This window comes from Crotalus tigris, unplaced genomic scaffold (genome assembly GCF_016545835.1).
Source record: "Crotalus tigris isolate CLP2741 ecotype Arizona unplaced genomic scaffold, ASM1654583v1 scf7180000018432.44079421565:4894166, whole genome shotgun sequence".
NCBI classification, from domain to species: Eukaryota; Metazoa; Chordata; class Lepidosauria; order Squamata; family Viperidae; genus Crotalus; species Crotalus tigris.
The window spans coordinates 634,113-654,111 of NW_024096999.1; the positions used below are offsets into that span (position 1 = coordinate 634,113).

A 19,999-nucleotide genomic window follows, 5' to 3' on the forward strand; every position below is an offset into this window, starting at 1 on the left:
AGTCATCAGTCCATCCAATATCCCTAATTATTTTACTCTTAAAAGGTGAATAAACCACCAAGGGAACAGCAAATGTGCACCTTTTAAGAGTAAAACAATTAGGGATATTGGATGGACCGATGACTAGATCTAGGAGCTGTGCGCAAAACCGGCCGGGGACTCTTATTGACTTGCTTTCATGCTCTGATGATTTTGGCAGTGCTGGCTGATGAAAGCTCAGCATTTTTATTAAATAAATTCTGGTTTGATATTATCCTGGTGCTCGTATGTATTTATTTTTATTGTGTATGTATACACATATATACATACATACATACATACACACACACACACACACACACACACACACACACACACATATATATATATATATATATATATATATATATATATATATATATATATATATATTCAATAATGATGGTGAAAATGCGACTCCTGGGCATAATTATAAATGGAATGAATAAAGTGCGTTCACCAGGAGAGTTTAAAGTTAAAATACTTTAATTAAAGTATTTTACTATATTAAAAGGTTGCCAAGCTTTCGTTGGGAAAACTCCCCAACATCTTCAGGGCTGAGAGACCGTTTCTAACAAGGTGATTCAAACGGGTTCCATAGACGTCTATGGAACCCGTTTGAATCACCTTGTTAGAAACGGTCTCTCAGCCCTGAAGATGTTGGGGAGTTTTCCCAACGAAAGCTTGGCAACCTTTTAATATAGTAAAATACTTTAATTAAAGTATTTTAACTTTAAACTCTCCTGGTGAACGCGCTTTATTCATTCCATTTATATATACATATGTATACATGTGTGTGTGTGTGCGCGCTGAAATAGATCCAGGCATTACAGGAGACGCAATCCCTTGGAAGCCACAGACTTACTCGTAAAATTCAGCCGCCGGAGTATTCTTGAGCTTGGCGCTAATGTTGAAAAATACAGAGTTATTGACTTTAGGGTCTGTGCAGTTGGGGGTGTTCCAGTGATTATTACAATGGTTCCAAGGAAGCTCCCCCGTCGAGAAGGAGGCAAACAGGTAATAGAGAGACCAGGCAATAATAACGTTGTAGTAGAAACCAACATAGAGGGCTATGAGGATCACTGCGTAGCCCACACCTGAAGACAAAGAGAAAAAGAGATTGTGCATGAAGTCGGGCACTGAACGTCCTTGGGATCGTCTCCTTCATGAAGATTAGAAAGAAATGTCGTTGCTCTCTGGCACCAGGCACAAATCTGACACAAAGGTATGGTGGTTTGGTGTAAGGAACAGGATAGCTTCCCTTCTAGCACTGATGATTTCCCTAGTTGGGTCGTGAAATGTTTGCAAGGAAACCACCAAGCTCAGACAGCACCGAGGACCCCACAGTCCTTTCCTCCTCCTCCTCCTCCTCCTCCTCCTCCTCCTCCTCCTCCTCCTCCTCCTCCTCCTCCTCCTCCTCCCCCCCTGCAAAGCCCACTCCCTTCTAGAACTGATGATGTTACCTAGCTGGGTCGTGAAACATTTGCAAAAAACCACCAAGCTCAGACAGCACTAAGGACCCCACAGTCCTTTCCTCCTCCTCCTCCTCCTCCTCCTCCTCCTCCTCCTCCTCCTCCTCCTCCTCCTCCTCCTCCTCAAACTCCTCAAACTCCTCAAACTCCTTCCCTCCTAGCACTGATGATGTTCTCTAGTTGGGTCATGAAACGTTTGCAAGAAAACCACCAAGCTCAGAGAGCACCTTGGTGCTCAGCCCTCAGTTCAAGCTACCAAGCTGAGCTACCAAGATTCTCTGCTATTGGTACGTAAATAAATGCTCAGATCTCCCTGAACCTAATCATGGACTGATAGGTGAAACGTCCTCAGTATCCCAGGTAGGCTGAAGATTTTGGATTTACCTTTAAACAATGGGCAGATTTTCCATACAGTAGCAGCCCCTTCTCTATTATATTGGCCTAAAGCAAGTTCCATATAAAACAAAGGCATTCCTGCGATGATGAGGAAAAGGCTGTAAGGGATGAGGAAGGCACCTGGAAAGACAAAAATTCATATAGATGAAAGGACTGCTGGCTTGCATTCTTAGGCATTAAGCTCTCTCTCTCTTTTTTTTTTTTCAGTGAAGGATTGCATTAAAGAATTTGGTTGGATTTTCTTTGTCTGGGTTGTTCTTAAACTCGTCTTACATCACAAAGAAGCAGAAACAGAGAAAGGAAGAGAATTTAGAGCAGCGTTGGGTTGTTGTTTTTTTCTAGACCTGACCTCTTCATCAATCCTCCCCCCCCAAAAAAAGACAGACTTTGGTGGTCTTCTTTCACAGTGTTCTGCTGTTCCTCCAATGTATGTGAGGAGGAGGAGCAGGAGGAGCAGAAGAAGAAGGAGAAGGGGAAGGGGAAGGAGGAGGAGGAGGAGGAGGAGGAGGAGAAGAAGAAGAAGAAGAAGAAGAAGAAGAAGAAGAGGAGGAGGAGGAGGAGGAGGAGGAGGAGGAGGAGGAGGAGGAGAGACGGGATATAGAATTGGTAAATTAGAAAGAATGATAATTAATGGATAGATAGATAGATAGATAGATAGATAGATAGATAGATAGATAGATAGATAGATAGATAGATAGATAGATAGATAGTTGGCTTTTTTTCCTTGTAGAATGCCCAGAACGGCATTCCGGCACCTTTTTTGGATGGAACCTTGTAGGGTAGGCAAGGCGGATTGTATAACGTGTGTGAGTTCCGGCACCTTTTTTTTTAAGAAGGAGGAGGAGGAGAAAGGAAGAAAGAAAGAAAGAAAGAAAGAAAGAAAGAAAGAAAGAAAGAAAGAAAGAAAGAAAGAAAGAAAGAAAGAAAGAAAATCAGTAGCAAACTCAGCCAGAACCACTGTGATTCTTCAGATAGGGCTTATTGCCTATTAATTGTCATTCCCACCAGTCTATCAATGGAGACAGGCAAAACGCTCTACTCCAAAGATACTAGAGCCACAGGAAATACTAACTTCAGGGTGAGAGAATGAAGGCTCTTTTGTGGCTGTAGGTCACATGTCCTAGGTTGGCTGGGGACAATGATATGGAGCAAGGCATTCTCTGCAGATGGATTGAATATGACTCTCTCTCTCTCTCTCTCTCTCTCTCTCTCTCTCTCTCTCTCTCTCTCTGTGTGTGTGTGTGTGTGTGTGTGTGTGTGTGTTTAACTGTACAGCTGAACTGGACGGATAGCTCCAGCACTGAACTGAGTGAATTTATCAGCAGCATCCCTGGGAAACCAAATGCATTCCCCCATCCGGATACAGCTAATTAAAATATCAAAGTGTAGCTGCAGCTAATGGGAGATGTTTAAGTTCAAAGAAAATAAATCTGGGAAAGAAGGAAGGAAGGAAGGAAGGAAGGAAGGAAGGAAGGAAGGAAGGAAGGAAGGAAGGAAGGAAGGAAGGAAGGAAGGAAGTCTGCAGGATGTCAAAAAAGCCAAAAAAAAAAAAAAGGAACAATCAGATGAAAACTCTAAGAAAGTATTGATGGCCATTGTGGCTTATTTATGTATTGAAAAACTTCTGTCTTTTAAAGTTCTTTCCTGATTTTTATTCAAAAGCAGCAGACTTCCCCCCTCCAGCTTTTAAAAAAATCAACTAAATCACATCTACATCTTCAGAGGCCCCAATAAGTTGGACTTGGTTGATCTCATAAACTAAGAAGAGTCAGACCAGGTTAATCTTTTGATGGGTGGCCACCAAGATATTCCACTTTTGTTCCCCAGGTTTGGAAAGTATCAAGTAAAGGAAGTTCTGGTCACCATAATACAAACATAGATGTTGAGGCCCTAGAAAGAGTGCAGAGAAGAGCAACAAAGATGATCAGGGGTGTACAGGATGAATTGTATGATGAACAGCTAAGGAAACTAGGTATGTTTAGGCTTAGAGGAGACCCGATAGCATTTTCCAATACTTGAAGGGCTGTCACAGGGAAGAGGGAGTTGATTTGTTCTCTAAAGCATCTGAGGGCAGGACGAGAAATAATGGGTGGAAGCTTGAAAGAGGGACATTCAGCCTGCAATTAAGGAGAAATTTCTGACAGTAAGAACAACTAGCCAGTGGAACAGCTTGTTTCAAGAAGTTGTGGGTGCTCCATCACTGGAGGTTTTCAAAAACAGACTGGCCAACCATTTGTCAAGGATGGTATAAGAACTCCTGCCTTGGATAGGGGGTTGGACTAGAACAGGGCTTTTCAACCAGTGGTGCGGGTACCACCTGTGGTACATTGGCACCTGGCAAGTGGTACATGACCATCCTAGAAAAGTGGTAGCGGGGGAGGGGAATGAGCTGAACCGGTGGCAGCACTGCACAAGCCTGAGCGAGAGATGGCTGGAGCTGCATGGGTGTCCGGGCTCAGCAGAAGCACCAGGATCAGCGCCAGGCTCCAGCTGGAGCTCGGTGCTGATCTTGGTGCTTCTGCTGAGCCCTGAAGAAGCACCAATCAGCTGGAAAGCAGCACTGATCCTGGCACTTCTGCTGAGCCCAGAAGAAGTGCAGATCAGCTGGAATGTTGCAGCATCTCCAGGCTCTTGTGATTTACATTCAGATGCTTGGCAACTGATTCATATTTATGATGGTCACAGTGTCCCATGGTCATGTGAAGTGACCAAAACCTGCTGCAATCACCCAACAGACGAGGGGAATAAAAAACAAACACCCCCCACCCCACCCCCACTGCCAATCCTCAACAGAAATGCTTACAACAATGAAAACCTCGGACAGGAGTAAGAACACGGCTGGGCAGGCAGGCAGGCAGGTGTCTTGCTCGGCTGTGGCTTGGGGGGCACTTTTTTCAGTGCCATTGTAACTTCGAGCAGTCACTAAGCAAACTGTTGTAAGTCAAGGACTACCTGTATTTTATCACTTTTTTCCTTTTTTTGGGGGGGGGGGTCAAGTTTTTGACACCTTGCTAGGTGACTGGTGGTACTCGGATGTTGCCATATCCTAAAAGTGGCACAATGGGTGAAAAGGTTGAAAAGCCCTGTGGCAGAAAATATCCATGGTCCCTTCCAGCCCTGTGATTCTCTATCTCGTATGTCTAAGGTGCAATAATTTAATATCCTATTTCGCTTCCTTGATTCACACTCCTACACTTGCTGCATTAGAAAAAGGTCTTGCAAAGATGCAAATTACATCCAGCTGCTTTGCTTTGATCCTCCCTTATGTGTTTTGCCCAGCGCTTCCTCCTCTTGTTTTTAAAAACCACGTGACTGGACATCAAAGCATTCATTTGTGAGCTCTAACCTGAAGAAGCAAAACTGTGCACAAAGAGAGCGTTTTCCTCCACACCTCAACATTTGGGAAGAGCGCTTGGGGATCTCCCCACAAAAAAAGGAGAACACAAACATTCATTTGTTCTTTCTCCAGCTTAAATTCGTATTTTTGTGTGTGAAGAGAGAAGAGGCAGCTTTCAAGATTTCGTAGGCTTCAGCGATGGCTGAATATCTGGCCAAATCTTAGAAATCAGCTCTTAAGAAATATTATGAATTCTTACCTTTGAACTAAGCCATGATTTTTTTTAATCACAGGAATATGAATAAGGTACATATATATCACTAAACCATAAACAAACCACAGTGGTTCTCTCTATACAGGAACTAAGCCAGATCCGAAACAAGCCAGCAGTGAGTGGTTTACAAGTGATGGGGGAACCTGCTTTTAATTATAATTAATAGATGGTTTACTTTGGGAAGGTGAAATCTGAATGCTTTGCCTCTAAGCAATGTCTCATCTTTTTCTCAGAGTTGTAAAAGAACATTGTTAGTAGCTGAAGCATCTCTTTTAGCAGAGCAACCACGTTGTCGAGTAGCTTGGACTTTTTCAATTGCTGGGTGCATAAATATTTATTTTTAGAAAAGATTCGGTGCTCCACCTTGTGGTCTGGAGCTTTACACATATACAAGATGTATGTGGGTAGACATAGGCTCCCAAAGTTATTCTAGCAGCTCATTATCAGTGGTGGGATTCAAATAGGTGAACAACCGGTTCTCTGTGTGGATGCCGCTTCCGGAAGTCCATTCTGAGCCTGGGCAACAAAAAATGAGCTACCGGTTCTGCCAAACTGGTGCAAACTGGCACCCACCACTGCCCATAATAGGTACATGGTGCACACAGAGAGCGATAGGTCCTTTGATATTCTCCCGCAGTGATGATTCTAACACACCTGAAGGATTCCAGATCGGGGGGGGGAGCTGTTTCATAAAATAAACGTAAATAAACTGATTGGAGTCTGATGTTTCTCCCTATCTCTTCTTCACATATATATGTACTGTTGTGGAACAGGGTTGTATTTAAAGTGAGAAACTTCAGTCCCAGATCAGCATCAGTAGACAAGGCATACTGTAAATGACGTCTTCAAGGAAACAATTCCTGAGTTAAAGAGATACTAAGGTTATCCCTTTGTGTAACTAGATATCTAGAAGTAGATCCCATTGAACAGAACATGACTTCTTAATTAAGAATAATTGGTTTTCACTGAACCTGACTCTGTAGTTGTGGTCTGATACACACACACACACACACACACACACACACACACATAAAGACACACACACACACACACACACACACACACACATATATATATATTTGTTTTCTGAGGTTTTCGTGGGCAAGCCAAGACACTTCTAATTTTATGCGGGAGAAAACCCGAATAACCAAAGACCTACATTATATATATAATATATATAACACACACACAAAGACACATACATACACACACATAAAGACACATACATATATACATACATACATACATACATACATACATATCTGTGGCTGGGTATGGGTGTGTGAGTGCAGATCTCAACTACATGAGAGTCAGGTTCAGTGAAAGCAAACAATATCCATCCATTAGATCCCAATTAAATAACAGGAGGTTCACCAGATGTTGTGCAATTGGCAAAATATCAGAAATAAATCTGGTTGTATCAACAGCTAACACCAGGTGATCTCTACAACAGGGGTCCCCAACCCCTGGTCCGTGGACCAGTACTGAGCCACGGCATGCCAGCAACTGGTCCGCACAAATAAGCAAAGCCCAATCCACAGGATGCAGGCAGCACACAAAACCACACACTCTCTGGTCTGCGGAAAAACCTCTCTCCGTGGAACCGGTCCCTGGTGCCCAAAAGATTGGGGACCTCTGTTCTACAGCTCTAAAGCTGCCATCAAAGTTTTGAGAACACAAATGTCTTTTTTTGGCACACACACACACACACACACACAACCTGCATTTTTTTAGGTTTAGTTTCAAGGTTTGCCCAGCTAATCGGTCAATGTGCATCTACATTCTGCAAAGTTTTTGGAGCTAGCCACCAATTTCACAAATCTATGTTCCGCTTCATTTGCTATCAATGTTCCTTATTACCTACATTCGATTATCACCAGGTAACTAAGCCATCCAAGCACCATAAAATAGAAAGCCTGTCTAATCTTCTCTGTTTGCCAAACTCTCTGGTCCACCAACAGAGAGCAGGTGCACAACAAGGCCTACAGATGGTGTCCCTCCAGGTACCTTGTGGATGAGAGCCTGTCAACAGCAGGTTTAATCCTCCAGGACAGCAGCTCCCAGCCTTTTCTATACCCCGCACCCCTAGAACACTTCTGATATAGTCTCGCACCCCTTACAAAAGTTGAAAATAACGGCAATGAATTATGCATGCACACTTTAATTTTGAAAACCCAACTTTTCGCACCCCTTGGAATATCATCTCATACCTCCAGGGGGTTCAAGCACTTCCAGTTGGGAACCCCTGCTCTAGAGTTTGGCCTCAGTCACAAGACTGTAGCTCTCATCCATCTCCAGACCATTTCTGGAACCACCTTAAGAGACCACAAAGTGGTTCCAAAATCCACATCTCTTCAAGCTGGCATGATTTCAGTAGAACTTTAAAACTGTTCATCTCACCTATCTTGGAGGTGAGGTCACATGACTTGGCATCAATGTGATCAGAAGATGGACCTATCTGAGTGAATTGGAAGACATGGACTCGGACCTTCTTCTAGCTGCAAGCTCCCCCGAATCTCCTTTCTCCACGAGGACTTTGTTGCCTGAGCTCCTGTCATGCCCATCACCTTCCCAGAGATAGTTTAAGGACCACCTTCTCTCCAAGCTTGAGGATAGAACAGAGGAGAACACACCGAGCTCCACTGTTTGATTGGAGAAGAAGATGGAAGACATTAAGGAAAAGAACTGTGAAATGTTTGGGGTCAGAATCCCACATTCCACACTGCTAGGCCTAGAAAAGGAGACAAAAAGGCTTGCTGATTTGCCAATGCCTCCAGTTGTGCCAGTTTCAGTCACTTCTTCCCATCCTTGAAATAAAACATCTGGTGGCTCAGGAGTCTGTCTATCTATCTATCTATCTATCTATCTATCTATCTATCTATCTATCTATCTATCTATCTATCTATCTTTTGCTCTCTTTCTCAATCTTTTGCTGTTCTTTTCTTTCTCTCTCAATCTTTTGCTCTCTTTCTCTTTCTGTCTTTTTTCTCTTTTTCTCTTTTTCTCTCTCTCTCTCTTCCCCTCTCAATATTTTGCTGTCTCTCTCTCTCTCTCAATCTTTTGCTATCTTTTTCTTTCTCTCTCTCCCTCTCTCTTTCTCAATCTTTTGCTCTGTCTCTCTCTGTCTGTCTGTCTATCTATCTATCTATCTATCTATCTATCTATCTATCTATCTTTCCATCTCTCTCTCTCTGTCTGCCTTTTGCTGTGTGTTTTTTCTCTCTCTCTGTCTCTGTCTCTGTCTGTCTCTCTCTCTCTCTTTCTGATTTGACAAGCTTCTACCTCCTTCTGTTTTGGTGTCTTCCTATTTGCTCCTTCATTTCAACTTATTTTAACTTGGGATATATCCCTATGTAGCATGGCAAGACCAACCCAGAAAATCCAAGCAGAACCTGAAAGTCAAACCAACTCTAGTTTTCCTGCAGAACCTGGATTTTAGAATGGCCTCCCCACTTGCTGGTGACACCTAAAAGGTCTGGCTGCAAAGCCGGATGAGACAACCCATCAGCTTGTCCATCAACAGTGGCACCTCTAGAAATCCCGACCAGACCATTGGGCCATTGTGACTCAGAACAGATGCCAAAGAAGGAAAGTCAGATTTAACAATAGGGACATCGCTCTTTATACCAATTGTTCATTCTGGAACAATTCAAGGAGAAGCTAACCACAGGCAAGGACCCTAGGAGGGACAAACCTATGGAGAGGGGCCAGGCTTAACGTGAGTGTACATGAGAACGCAGGAAGGAACATCAGAAGCTGTATGACCAAACACCAGTCCATTTAGTCTGTATTTTCTACATCGATAAATAAAATGTACTAAAACTCCAGGATTCCAGAAGGAAGTTTTTCATAGTTCTCTTTGGTTTTTCTGGAGCCACTGTGGTGAACTAAATCCCTCAGTCTTCTACTACAGCTGTAATAAATAGCAAAATCCAGTTTCTTCTTAACCAAAGGACCATTCCAAGCTTTTTTTTTTTCAATACCAGTCTTTATTTTCCAAGTGGTTGTGCCCTTGAAAACAAAAAAAACCCTGGTTGCTGTATAACCTTGAACTGGGGAAGGTTGGTTTCTTTGTGCGTGTGTGTGTATGTGTGTGTGTGTGTGTGTGTGTGTGTGTGTGTGTGTGTGTTCATTGCTGGAGCCCAACTTCCCCAACGCAGCAATTTCCAACCAATCCCAAATTTTAGCCAGGCTGGCTGGAAACCTTGGGAATTCCAACTGGATGGTTCAAGATGGGCATTGTTCTAACTCATTTTCTGGAGCGATTATCCTGAAGGTGGCCCCCCAAAAACCTTGAGCTTTCTTAGAAGAGGTCTACAATGTTCTCTCCCCAGGCGACAGAAGAAGGAAGTGTCTTTAAACAGAGTCGACAAAGCTTACCACATTCACAAAATTCATGCCAGATTACAATATGGAAGCAGTTAGGATCACAATCCTCCTTCTGCTTCCCTTCTGGGACAAAGCTACTTTTGAACACACTTCAGGGCAAAACAAGCAGAGACAAACCTGGTTGCTTCTGTTGCCACCAAAGTAGAAGACCACTGAAAATCTGGACTGTACAAAAAAAAGCAAAACAATACAAAAAGTGCACCAGGAGACCTGCAAGGGGGAGAGAAGCAGCTGAGTGACAATGATTGGAGCTTCTATGCTCAGTAGCAGTCTATCACCATCTCTGCATGCATTTCAAGAGGAGTCTAGCTAGCCAGAGCAGGAAGTGTACGAAGTTGCCTTTGATCTGAGCTTTGCTTTGAGGTTGGCAAAAGAAGCTGGGAAGGAAATCAGAAATAAAGTCTAGCTGAGCTTTTAAACTTGTCCTGGTGAGGCAGGTGATGAGTTTAGAGCTGTAGCGATCTAAATAATGAAATCCTTGTGGATTTCTCTTCTTGGAAGCAAAGTTCCTTCAAACCAGGCTGCCATTTCTGGATCTTCAGCCCAGCTCTCCAGAGGCGAGAAGTCACAAATGGAAACTATAACTTTGCTCAAAGCCTCCTGGTGGCATATCCCTCCCAAGGAGAGTGGGATCTGACTCCCAGGTGTGCCAAACACACCCATACACACCCGTCTTCCTAAACCAAGAACACCAAGGGCCAAAGGGAAGCCGGATGGCCATCTTCCCTTATTCTTCCTTCCGTCTTCCCCATTGAGGTGGAGAGGATGGGATATACCGACAGGTTTGGGGGTGGGGAAGGCAGCCGATGAGGTCTCCCCCACCCCTCGCTGACTGAACTCGGGTGCCTTGTGACTTACCTCCTCCGTTTTTGTAGCAGAGGTAAGGGAAGCGCCAGACGTTGGCCAGGTCCACCGAGAAACCCACCACGGAGAGCAGAAAGTCGATCTTTTTACCCCAAGTCTCGCGCTCCTGCAGCGGGGCGCCGGCGGAGCTGTAGCCGGGAGCGGCGTGGTCCAGGAGGTGGCTGCTGGTGTATTGCACCCCGTTCTGCTCCTTCACCAGAAGGAGCTCCACGTCTTTCTTGACGGGAGGCGACGGCGGCGGCGGCAGAGTAGAAGGCGCCCCGGCCGAGCTGCGCTCCTCCGGCTGGACCAGGGGCTTGATCATCTTCACTCTGGAGGTGCGACGGGGGTGGGGGAAAAGAGAGCAAGTCAGCGGAGGAGAAAGGCTAGGCAGACAGGCAGGCAGGCAGGCAGGCAGGCAGGCGAGCGAACCAGGAGGCGCTGGAGACACTGCGCCGGACACCCTCTCCAAGAGCGCGGCGCAAAGACGCGCCGCCAAAGGGAGGAGGGCGCGGGGCCAGCAGAAGCTTCGGGTCGGAGGAGCGCCCGCCCCGCAGGTCCGCCCCCCCCGCAGACCACCACCCGACCCCGGGGAGGGGGCTTCCCGGGGGGGCTTTCCAGGTCGGTCACTTCTTTCTCCCCAAAATCAAGAGCCGAGGCGGAGTTGACCCCCTTCTTCTGCTCTTCTCCTCTTAACCAAGACAGAAGGTCCTTCAGACTTGGGGGGACGGAGTCGCGACGGTGCTATCCAGGTCTAACACACACACACACACACACACACACACACACACACACACACACACACACACACACACACACACACACACACACACACACACACACACACACACACCGTTGCTCCAATCTCAACAAGCGTGGCGGGTTCTACGCGGCGCCCACCCGTCGCTGCGGCTCTATGTCTTCATGGCACTTAAAACTTCGGCGCGCGGGATCGGGCAGCTGCTAGCCAGGACTTGGCTTTCCAAAGAGATCCCAAAAGATTTCTTTTCGAAGAGCTCCCGCAGCAGAAACTCTGGGCCGGCTCTCGGAAGTCCAAGATTATTTCCTGGATCCTGAATGGGCCCTTTCCATTTATATATAGACAAGCGTGGAAGTGCACCAACAGGGACAACGAAAGGGTCCTGATTTTAAAAGTTTCAGAATCCGAACCGAAGCCAAACTTTTGGCAAAGCAAAATTCTGGTATTGGTAAATTCTCCAGGGCTGCAGGAGGGGGGCAAATGCGGGATTTCATTTTCAATGGGAGGCTTGTGTGCCCAAATTGCTATAATCCGATTCATAATCTAGAATTTAGGTGCGGCTTTAAGTCACCTGGAATTAATTCTGCCAGCCTGCCAGGTATGTTGGTGCTGTTCCTTTCTCTCCTAGACAGAATCTGTCCTGCAGAAATTCACAGAGTGCCGAAATTTGCAATTGTATAATGAAATAATTTCCCAACCTGAGCTGTAAACTATCATTCACATGTTTTCTATATATACAAGTCAGAAAACAATACAAGAACAGAGCCCAAATAGCTCCAGATTCACCTGGATCAAGGGGCAAGAAACAGTGAAACCAACTTTACTGATAATATTTTTTTTTTTAAAAAAGTGTATTCCTGCATTCCTTAAAGTCAGTGTAGTCATTAGATTTGTCTTTCTTTCTTTCTTTCTTTCTTTCTTTCTTTCTTCCTTCCTTCCTTCTTTCCTTCCTTCCTTCCTTTCTTTCTTTCTTTCTTTCTACCATCAGGTTTAATGATGGATGCAAAACGTTTTTCCCACTAAAATTGTTTTTTAAACCTAAAGGTTATCTCAACAGGATCAATTTTTGTCTTACTATGATCAACACTCAAGCATCACTCTCTCTCTCTATATATATATATATATATAGAGAGAGAGAGAGATGTAGGTCTTTGGTTATTCGGGTTTTCTCCCGCGTAAAATTGGAAGTGTCTTGGCGATGTTTCGACAAAGTCCCATTCGTCATCTTCAGGCTGGTGTTTTCGGCTTCGTGCTCCTAGAAGCACGAAGCCGAAAACACCAGCCTGAAGATGACGAATGGGACTTTGTCGAAACATCGCCAAGACATTTCCAATTTTACGTGGGAGAAAACCCGAATAACCAAAGACCTACATACAAACACCCACGAAAACCTCAGAAAACAAATATAGATATATAGATATACACATATAGCTTGTGGAGTGATCAGAATGTGGTTTAGCATGTTACCCAGGTTTCACTTTCAAATAAACTAATCTGAATTTCATTCTCTTTTCTTTCTGGTGAATCAATTGGGGACAGGCTGGCTAAAGTGTCTTTAGTAACTGCACACATACACAGGTGTGTAGTCCAGAAATGCCTAAGAGACTAAAACAAGCTGCAAACCCTCGTGAAAAATTACGACTAAGGTCATTTTTGTAGAAATGTTGGCAGTCCGGCTGGCTGTGAGCTGAAAACTGTTCATCAATTGCTCACACCTGTGTGTGCAAACACACACGGAAACACCCAACCACTGTCTGTGGTTTCGGCCACCCTCTGGTCTCTTCCGCCTGTTCTTACTGAGAACTTTCTTGTTGGCATCGCCAACAAGATCCCAACCTCACTTACCTTTCCTGACAACACCAAAGAGAAATCTTTAACAAAGACTCACCGTTAGTCTGTTCCACTTTTTTCAGGAGATGCTAGAGAATTGGTCCATTCCCCCAGCTGGAGATGGGGGAGGCAGAAAGCACAAGGATGCTCAGTCCTTTCTGAAAGGTCTTCTTCTTCTTCTTCTTCCTCAGGACCAGGAAGAGACTGTAGGCAAGGCACCGGAGGAGCGTTTTAAACCTCTCTCCATGATTGAATTACTGGATTGATAAAGCTTCACAGATGTTCTGCCCTGCAGCAAAGCTTCTTCCAAAGAAGGTTTTAGCCTTGAACAGCTGATTCTCTTTTCTGCTTCTCCTGAAGGCAGGTACATCTGATTTTCAAGGCATGGGAAGAAGAAAGAACGGGGGAAAAAAAGAACTTGGCTTCTAGACTTCTTGGAATTCTTTCCTTGGTTTCTTTTGGTTAGGAATGAATCTCTCTGCTTTGTTTTCCCCTGAGCTTCTGGGTGGGAGAACACAGCAGGCTGGTAAATGTAATATCAGCTGCCCCCTGAAGGTACAAAAAAAAAAAAAAGTCCTCAATTGGATTTGCTCTCACCCACCCATCCCCAAAGCAGGCTTAATCTTGAATCTGTCAGGACCACATTGCCCCTAATCGGGTTTGACAAGAGTTTCATTTGTTGGCTTATTTACTTATTTACATTTAGGGGCAGAGATTTAAAGAGCGACCAACTTCAACCAACTCTGGGCACTTTTGCCAAGAAAAATCCAGGAGAATAAAATAAAATAAATAACAGATGCTATGCATTCAGTCTGGGGGTTGGGGGCTGGGGAAAAGAATCATACAAAAAAGGAGAAAAATGTGTGCCCAATCTGCCAGGCGGCCTGGGAGAAGATCTGGGTCTTTAGTGACTTTCTAAGTATCTTTAAGGGGGGACCCTTTGTTATTGTTTTTTTTTTAATTAAATGTTGTTTGCTGCTTCTTGTGAAATCGGTAGCCATATAAATGTGATGGATGGATGGATGGATGGATGGATGGATGGATGGACGGACAGACAGATAAGAGAGAGATAATACATGGATGCTAGAGAGGGAGGGAGGGAGGTAGATAGGAGAGAGAGATAATAGATGAATGGATGGATGATGGATGGATGGATTGATGGACTGATAGATAGTAGATAATACATGAATGATGGATGATAGATGGATGAAGGTAGGTAGGTAGATGGGTAGATAGATAGATAGGTAGATAGATAGATAGATAGATAGATAGATAGATAGATAGATAGATAGATAGATAGATAGATGAATTCAAAAAAGAGATATTCAATTTCAAAAAGATAACAAACACTAACAAGAAATGTTCTAATTTCTGAGCAAGCTGTTATCAGGTGCCTCTGTCTACCTGCTTTGCAGGCAATCTAATCAATTATTGTTACTTCAGAAATTAAATTCCAGTCAGTGACACCAATCATGAATGGCCAGAAGTTGGAAGCCCTGATGGATGCTGAGTGATCCTATAGGTTAATTAAGGAGTACTGTAAACAAAGCATGACATGAACCGAGGCTCAGTCCCTAAAGCTCTGACATAATACTCACTCTTGGAAAGTGGAAACTCTCCTGAAACTTAGAGCACTTTGTGCGAGAACAACTTTCAAAGACACCAGCAGCACCTTCTGTTACACCCCCTGCTTCACACTCAGGAGTGAAAATGGAGGCAGGCCCACCTAATTGGTGCCATCTAGCATCGTCCACCAAGTCATCTTGCTTTACTAGAGGGACAATGCTAGAGGTTGTAAAGCTTCCTGAACAGCAAATCAACCTGGGTGACTCTCAGTGGTGTCAATGATTTATGTTCCATTTACATGTATAGAATGGGAACAAGGAGCTTTTTTCTTTTTCCAAAACTTAATATAACTGCTCAGGGCTATTGCAATTATTCTTAGCTCATTCTTCTCACCATTTCAAGGTTGACCACAGTTTGGATGTGGATCATTATGATTCATCTTCAACTGCTTAGGAGGGATCGACAACTTAAGACTGTACAAAGAGTACATAGTTGCGAGAGGGAAAATGGAGAAATCTTAATCTCTTGGCCAACTCACAACTCCCTTGTTTTTTGATTGTCCTACCCCAATGCTTCTCCTCAAGAACATGTTGATGATGAAACCCTTGGAAGCCTCAACCACAACCATTTCCACAATCTGCAATATGCCTTTGTGTTTTCCATCTCTACCACGCGCTCTCTCTTTACTCGGACGAATGAGGTTGAAATGATTGAAAACACTTTCATAATTTTGGATGCTCAAAGGCTGAAAGATCAAATAAAATCCCAACAGGGATACAGATCCAAGAAATCATTTTAATCTAACAAGACCTGCTGCATTGCTCTGCAAACATTAAATGCCAGGGGTGATAAAGTCAACTAGCTTTTGGCTACAAAGGTAGCAGCTGTTTAAACACTAATTCTTAAGAGTTAGAAGAAACTTTAAAATGAATGAGACCCCCCTCCATTTGATACAAATAGCACATGATAAGAAATGATGTTCCCTTGGGGTGGAATTTTTACCATTTGTGCCAAAACAAAAATCAGGATGGATGGATGGATGGATGGATGGATGGATGGATGGATAGATAGATAGATAGATAGATAGATAGGTAGGTAGGTAGGTAGGTAGGTAGGTAGGTAGGTAGGTAGGTAGATAATTATTTAACTCCTTTAATTTATGCATTTGGAGCAGAACAAAACTGAGATCAGTGCTAAGAAATATGGACTTCCTTGCAAACATCTACAGTGGACTATGAGCTATGCAAAACTCTGGAGATTTGGACTGAAACTTCACTGAATTTCCAAATCAAACTGACTTTCTGAATTGAATCAGAAAGTTAAGCACTTGTTTGTCCTATTTATAATGTTTGAACATATGTTAACAATGGGAACAAAACATGAAAGTTGGGCACTTGACTTTTTCCTGAATTAGAGGGAGGGTGGAAATACAGTGCTAACAAATTGCAGAGAATCAAAGTTATTGGGGGGGGGGAAGGGTGATTTGGCTGTAAGTGACAAATTTTACCCTCCTCTATCAAGGATTGGTGCAGAGATTGTTTCCTGCAAAAAAACATCAACAGAAGGGATCTATTAAGGCATGACATCAAGTTTTGTAAGATGGGGGAAGATGGCTTATTTTCAGCCCAACCTCTTGGGCATAACTTTTCTTTTTTAAAAGAAGTTGGTGCCGTTTTGTAAAAAAGACGTGCCTAATGGAAAACATGGCCCTTGGCTGACAAAGATGTTTGTGGTGTGAGGATCTTTGCTGTCATCCATATGTTGACTCTTGGATGAAGGACAAGGTTCTTGATGAAAGAACGGGAGAGACTCAGAATTCTGCATAGCTTCCTTGAGTTTCCTACAGTCTAGTTTCCTACAATCTATTTTAACGCAACGTGCACATTTTGCACCATGAACCCTTCATCAAATTGAGACGATTTATCATTTTCTCTTCCTTGATCCTTCTCTTTAAAACAGGATTGAATTGTTTCTCTTGCATTTTTGAAACTGCTCTTCCACTCCCTGGAAATAAAATGATTTTTTTTTTATTTTTGCACTTGTTATTTTGTCAGTGTGTGGTTTCTCTCTCTGGCTATTCAGCTTCTTGAGGATCCTTGGTGTTCTATCATTCGTGACATTTCAAAGAAAAGCTTCAGTGAGGTTTTCAGGTCAGCCCAGGGACCAGAAAGAGCCATCTGGCATGGTGCAAAGTGAGGGAGAAGTTTGCAGTGGACGAATACCAGCTTTTTCCATCACTTGGAGTAGAAAAATAGGGATCAAACAGTAAATTTGGTTCTTCACAAATTGACATTCAGAAGAAGACATTGTAGAGAAGTTTTCCTAACTGGACAACTTTAAGATGTGTAGATTGGCTGGGAATCCTGCGAGATGAAGTCCACACATCTTAAAGTTGCCATGTTTCAAGAGTAGGTTCATCTATAAAGAAGCCTGTTTCATAGAAAAAGGGAGGGAGGAAGGGAGGGAGGGAAAGGAAGGAAGGAAAGAAGGAAGGAAGGAAGGAAGGAAGGAAGGAAGGAAGGAAGGAAGGAAGGAAGGAAGAAAGAAAGGAAGGAAGGAAGGTTCTTGGGGATTTGAAAGTCTTTGGCTGTTGAACAACAAAAATCAATATGAAAGAATCAAGTTATTATTGCAAAATACAAAGTTGGAACAAAGTCAAGCTGAACAGTTTAAGAAGGGAGCGAGAGTAGATAGGAAAGCAATTTCATATTTGTGATTCTGTGGTTGTGTCTCTCTGTGATGGAATCAAGGCAACAAGAAGGATGATTGATTGGGTGGTAAAGTTCTGGATGAAAGTGAAAAGACCACCATGGAAGAAATCTCTTCTTTGGCCAAGGACCATATTCCATTGGGATCCTTTATTGGGGTCTCCATACCAGTCATGGGTGGAGATGAAGCAACAGGAGAATAGAGGCAGAGCCAAAGGCAGGTGAGATCACCTATTCCCTCTTCTCTTTGACATCTCCAGCTTCTGATCTTTTCCATGTCATTGTTTTCTGAAACAGGGAAGGCACCTTTGTTGTTTCCACTGTTTGAACTCCATCCTTGCTTTCAAAGTTGAGTTGAAGACGAGATGCTGCCCACCTTTAAAACTAAACACAGAACAAATTGTTGCATTTTGTTTTTTTTATTTTTTATGCTCTTCTCCTCAACGGTAGCCATGCCAGTCATATCTGTCTCCTGGAGAGCAGCAAGTAAATTGTTTCTTCTCAGGTTGATTGAATTAAGCCCATCAAGGCTGAGAAAGAAGCTGGAAATTCACCATCCAAGGTTATGATGAGTAAGCCATTTGTCAACTTGGGCTAGGACCGATATTTTAATAATATTTGATTATTTCTAAACAGACGTCTTGATTCTCCTTGATGATCGGTGGGGGCTGTGGCCAAATGAAGGGAGTGCAATTGAATTAGAGAGTTGAGATGCTTTATAGGATTCAGGTGGACAACTGTGTCCTTAGGGCTGATGGGGAACCAAGATACTACCCTTTTGGGAAATACACAGAGGACTGAGGAGTAGTACAACTGAGCCAAAGAAATCTTGGTTTATGTTAGATTAAGGTGGATGGATGATCAGAAAAAGAGTCAGAAGGAAAAGTCATTGCAAATGTAGTGGGCCTAAGAAATGAGAATGTTCAGTACAACAAGGAAGAGACCATCTTCCTGGTTTGTGGATCACATTAAGACAGACATGTCAAACTTGTGACATCGCGCGATGTATCGGAGCTTTTTCCCCATTGCTGACAATGGGGTGGGCACGGTTTCGTCGTGACGCGTCCACCCCGCAGGCCAGCAGTTTGACACCCCTGCATTAAGATATGGTTTGCCTTGTCTTAAAGGGTTGTAATTAATGGAAGAACATAAGAATAGTCCTATAAATCAAGCAGATCTCAGATTTTTTTTTTCAGTTTGAAGGTCATAATACAGCCTGAACAATACAGGTAATCCTGGAATGGCAACCATTCATTTAGTGATTGCTCAAAAGTTACAACAGCACTGAAAAAAGTGACTTAGGACCATTTTTCACACCACTGTTGCAGCATGCCATTCGTCACGTTATCAGAATTCATATGCTTAGCAACTGATTCATGTTTATGACAGTCTTAGTGTCCCGGGGTCACGTGATCCATTTTTGTGACCTTCTGACAAGCAAAGTCAATGGAGAAGCCAGATTTACTAATTAATAGGTTACCAACAACAACTGCAGTGCTTCACTTAACCTCTATGGCAAGAAAGGTTCTGAAATGGAGCAAAAATCACTTAATGAATGTCTCTCTTAGCGACATAATTTTAGGGCTCAATTGTGGTCATTAGTTGAGGACTAATGTACCAGTCCTGAACTTTTGAGATCTCCCTACCTAGTGCAGTTGAAAGACTTGTGTATATTACCATCTTAGATGAAGTCTAGCATGGAAACCCACAAAGCCTGAACAATTTAGATCAGAGTGTCCAAAGCTGGCGTATCTCACATTTTTGCAACAGTCACTTAAACAGCAATTGCTTATTTTTTGCTTAAGCAGCTCTGAAAACCTGACCTCAAAATTGATTTGGATAGGTTAATATTCTGGATGGACAATTGAGCCTTGAAGGAACTTCTCTATGGACATATGGACATCTCAAAAATCCAAATCTTTGTGGCAGCCCCTTAGAAATTAGAAGACAGCTATCCTGTCGCCCCTAGTTCTTCTTTTCATTAAACTAGACATACCCAATTCCTGCGACTGTTCTTCATACATTTCAGCTTCCATTCCCCAACTCCAAAGCAGAGTAGACAGTCCCAGTTTTAATCAGCCCAGTAGCTATATATATAGAATAGAGCTGGAAGGGACCTTGGAGGTCTTCTAATCCAACCCCTTGCTCAAGCAGGAGAACCTATATCATCTCAGACAGGTGAATGTCTAATCTTTTCTTAAAAACCTCCAGTGATGGAGCACCTACGATTTCTGGAGGCAAAGCTGTTCCACTGGTTGATTGTCCTCACTGTCAGGAAGTTTCTCCCTAATTCCAGGTTGCTTCTCTCTTTGATCAGTTTCCAACCATTGTTTCTCGTCCTTCACTCTGGTGCTTTGGAGAATAACATGAGCCCCTCTTCTTTGTGGCAGCCTCGCAAATACCAGA

General features: G+C 43.4%; 1 protein-coding gene across 7 annotated transcripts in view; it reads right to left on the minus strand.

Annotated features, from left to right (window-relative positions):
- SLC6A2 (solute carrier family 6 member 2) overlaps positions 1 to 13,905 on the minus strand; it is a 38,417-nt gene extending 24,512 nt beyond the window's left edge. For 4 of the 7 annotated variants that reach the window (XM_039352366.1, XM_039352368.1, XM_039352362.1 and 1 more), the window contains exons 1-4: positions 13,378 to 13,905; positions 10,745 to 11,061; positions 1,875 to 2,006; positions 884 to 1,115 (exon numbers count right to left, since the gene is read on the minus strand). In XM_039352366.1, coding sequence (XP_039208300.1) covers positions 884 to 1,115; positions 1,875 to 2,006; positions 10,745 to 11,054 — 674 coding nt within the window. In that variant the 5' untranslated portion in view covers positions 11,055 to 11,061; positions 13,378 to 13,905. Of the gene's footprint in view, positions 1 to 883; positions 1,116 to 1,874; positions 2,007 to 10,744; positions 11,267 to 11,582; positions 11,740 to 13,377 lie in introns of those variants that run through there. The other 3 variants (XM_039352364.1, XM_039352365.1, XM_039352363.1) reach the window with 3 other exon arrangements.
- Between the last annotated feature and the right edge of the window lie 6,094 nt (positions 13,906 to 19,999).